The sequence below is a fragment of the Erpetoichthys calabaricus genome, chromosome 1, assembly GCF_900747795.2.
Source record: "Erpetoichthys calabaricus chromosome 1, fErpCal1.3, whole genome shotgun sequence".
NCBI lineage: Eukaryota > Metazoa > Chordata > Cladistia > Polypteriformes > Polypteridae > Erpetoichthys > Erpetoichthys calabaricus.
In genome coordinates, this window is record NC_041394.2 from 210933263 (window position 1) to 210935762 (window position 2500).

Sequence of the window (2500 nt, forward strand, 5' to 3'; positions counted from 1 at the left end):
CTGTAGTAAGTGACAATGTATATCTGCTTTACAGAAGCCCCACATTAGTTAAAAATTTACCCACCAGTCTTGGGTATGGAGCAGCTCTTAATGCAAGCTTACAGGTACTTTTCAATAATTTCAATCTTTGTATTTGAACTTTGTGTGGCTTTTATTTTTGATAATTAATTGGGATAATATATTAAACATTATATACAATGTATCAAATATATAGTAATTTTGCATTTCCATCACATGACTAGGCATATAGCAGTGTTTTTAAACTTGTAATGAGTGATATGCAGCATTAAGGATAAGTTAATTGTATTTGAGACAAGGTTTACTGTAACTTCCTATGTTAAAGATGCGAGGAGGACACCCTGTGGCAAAGACAGGAACCTTTCTCTAGCAAGACTTCAAATGTTAGATTGATAGCAGCTTCTGAAAATGCAAGTGGATATGCATTAATATTTATTTAACTTGTCATAAATGATTTCGCATCATAGTATTTCTGAACAAGGCGCTCATGGCCAAAACTTTAAAATTTAATTGTAGTATATAATTTTTATGCACAAAAGGCAAAATGTCAAGATTCTTTGTTTTGGGTAAAGTTCTGATAATTTCAATAGTTTTTAAAGTATAAATTATAAATATTTCAAAGAAAAACTTCTAATTGAAAAATGCCAAAGGCTTAAAATCCTTGAAACAAACTAACTAACAACATAAATATAGTAGTTATGTACCTGTTGTGTAAATATTATATAAATGCTAAATAAACTATGCTTCATTTATCAGACTACGTCTAGCAAGATTTGAATGTTTTATATCGATACATTTTGCATTAAGTATTTATTAATCAAGTCTGTATATGTGTATACTGTATAAAAATGTAATTGTTCTGTGTGTGTGTGTGTGTGTGTGTGTGTGTGTGTGTGTATAGTGTGTGTGTGTATGTATATAATATATTTGTTTGTTTTATTTGTTTGTTTTTAAGGCTGCACTAGCAGAAAGTAGTTTACCTTTACTTGGAAATCCAGGGCTATTAAACACCAGCTCCAGTGGATTACTGCAGACAACTCACGAAGACCTCAATGGTTCATTAGACCATCTTGACACCAATGGCAACAGTAGTCCAGGATATTCACCTCCACCTCATATGTAAGTGTGTGTATGCAGTGTGTGTGTTTTAAATCAAATTTTACTACCTGTACTGTTTTCAAAAACATACAGCCATGTTCCTGTTTAAGGAAGACGCATGTGTTTACTGGGAAATAAGTGCAAACCGTTTAAAAGGAAAAAATGAAATATCACTTAACAGTAGTCTATTTGTAGGTTATTTTTGTGAAAAATGTCAATAACTGAAGGTATTACACCTTGTTAGTATTATCTTGCATACCTAGAAAAAAATGTTTTGGACCACCAGTTGAACCCCCTCTTTATGTAGGTGAACAATTATCTTTGACTTGTGTCTTAAACTGAGCATTTATTTACAAATATATTAACTAATCAATATTTTTTTTCTCAATTTAATCTATACCTTGGTAGATATGCAAACAGTGGTACACAGCAGAAATAATTCTTTAAATCTTTACATCCTGTAAACCTGCTTAATCCAGTATAGGGTTACAGAGAGTTGGAAACTCTTCCCACAGCATGGTTGTCTGGGTAGGTCAAATCACACCCATGCACATACCTTTATTCATTGATAACCGTTAGCTGAGTTTGCACATATTTGGAACGTGGAAGGAAAACCTGAATATCACCAGTACAACCCATACAAACACAGGGAGAGGGTATAAATTCTGATTGTGACCAGGCTAGAATTCAAACTCTGTTTCCACGTTAGCAGCAGTAACCACTACACTACCTTGCGACTCACCATAAATATTTAATTTACCTAACTGGAATGTAATATGTGTGATTAGTTTAGTTTTGGTGAAAAGTACAAATACATTGCAATATTAGGTCTTTCACAACTGCACTATATTTAGGTAAAATATTTAAACATATGCCAAATATTTCCACACAAATGTAGCATGTTTTTTATGAAGAGGTTCGTTAAATAGACTGGATTTATAAACACATTTTCCTAAACAAGGCATTGGTTAATATCCAACTATTAGGATAAACCTAAAACATTGCTTGAAAATAACAGTGATGGTCTATTATTAGTTGTAATTAAGAATTCAACTTTAATTACTCTAGTGTCTGCATTGGAGAGGTTTATATGTTATATTTTATGCACGACTGTTCCTATTAATATTTAGCAGCTAACTGTATCATTAATTACCTTAAAATCTTTGCCTTTCCGTCTTTTTTAATGGAGCAGAGAGAGAGAGAGTATTAAAAATTAATGTTTTGTGGGTTTCAGAAATGTGTATGTAAGAAATGTCTCTCCCTAATCAGTGATGTCAAATATGTCACTCTCTCTTGTTTACTAAACTAGACAATAAAAAGCATGTTTAAGTAGAGCAGTGTCAAAAGCTTATGGGGGAAAAATAGCTATATTGTTTATGGGACA

At 32.2% G+C, this 2500-nt stretch overlaps 1 protein-coding gene across 15 annotated transcripts in view; it reads left to right on the forward strand.

The window, feature by feature from the left end:
• The window catches only part of foxp2 (forkhead box P2), a 613104-nt gene that overhangs the window by 602964 nt on the left and 7640 nt on the right, over positions 1–2500 (forward strand). For all 15 annotated transcript variants that reach the window (XM_051928699.1, XM_051928702.1, XM_051928698.1 and 12 more), the window contains 2 exons: positions 35–104; positions 974–1137. In XM_051928699.1, coding sequence (XP_051784659.1) covers positions 35–104; positions 974–1137 — 234 coding nt within the window. The remainder of the gene's footprint in view (positions 1–34; positions 105–973; positions 1138–2500) is intronic.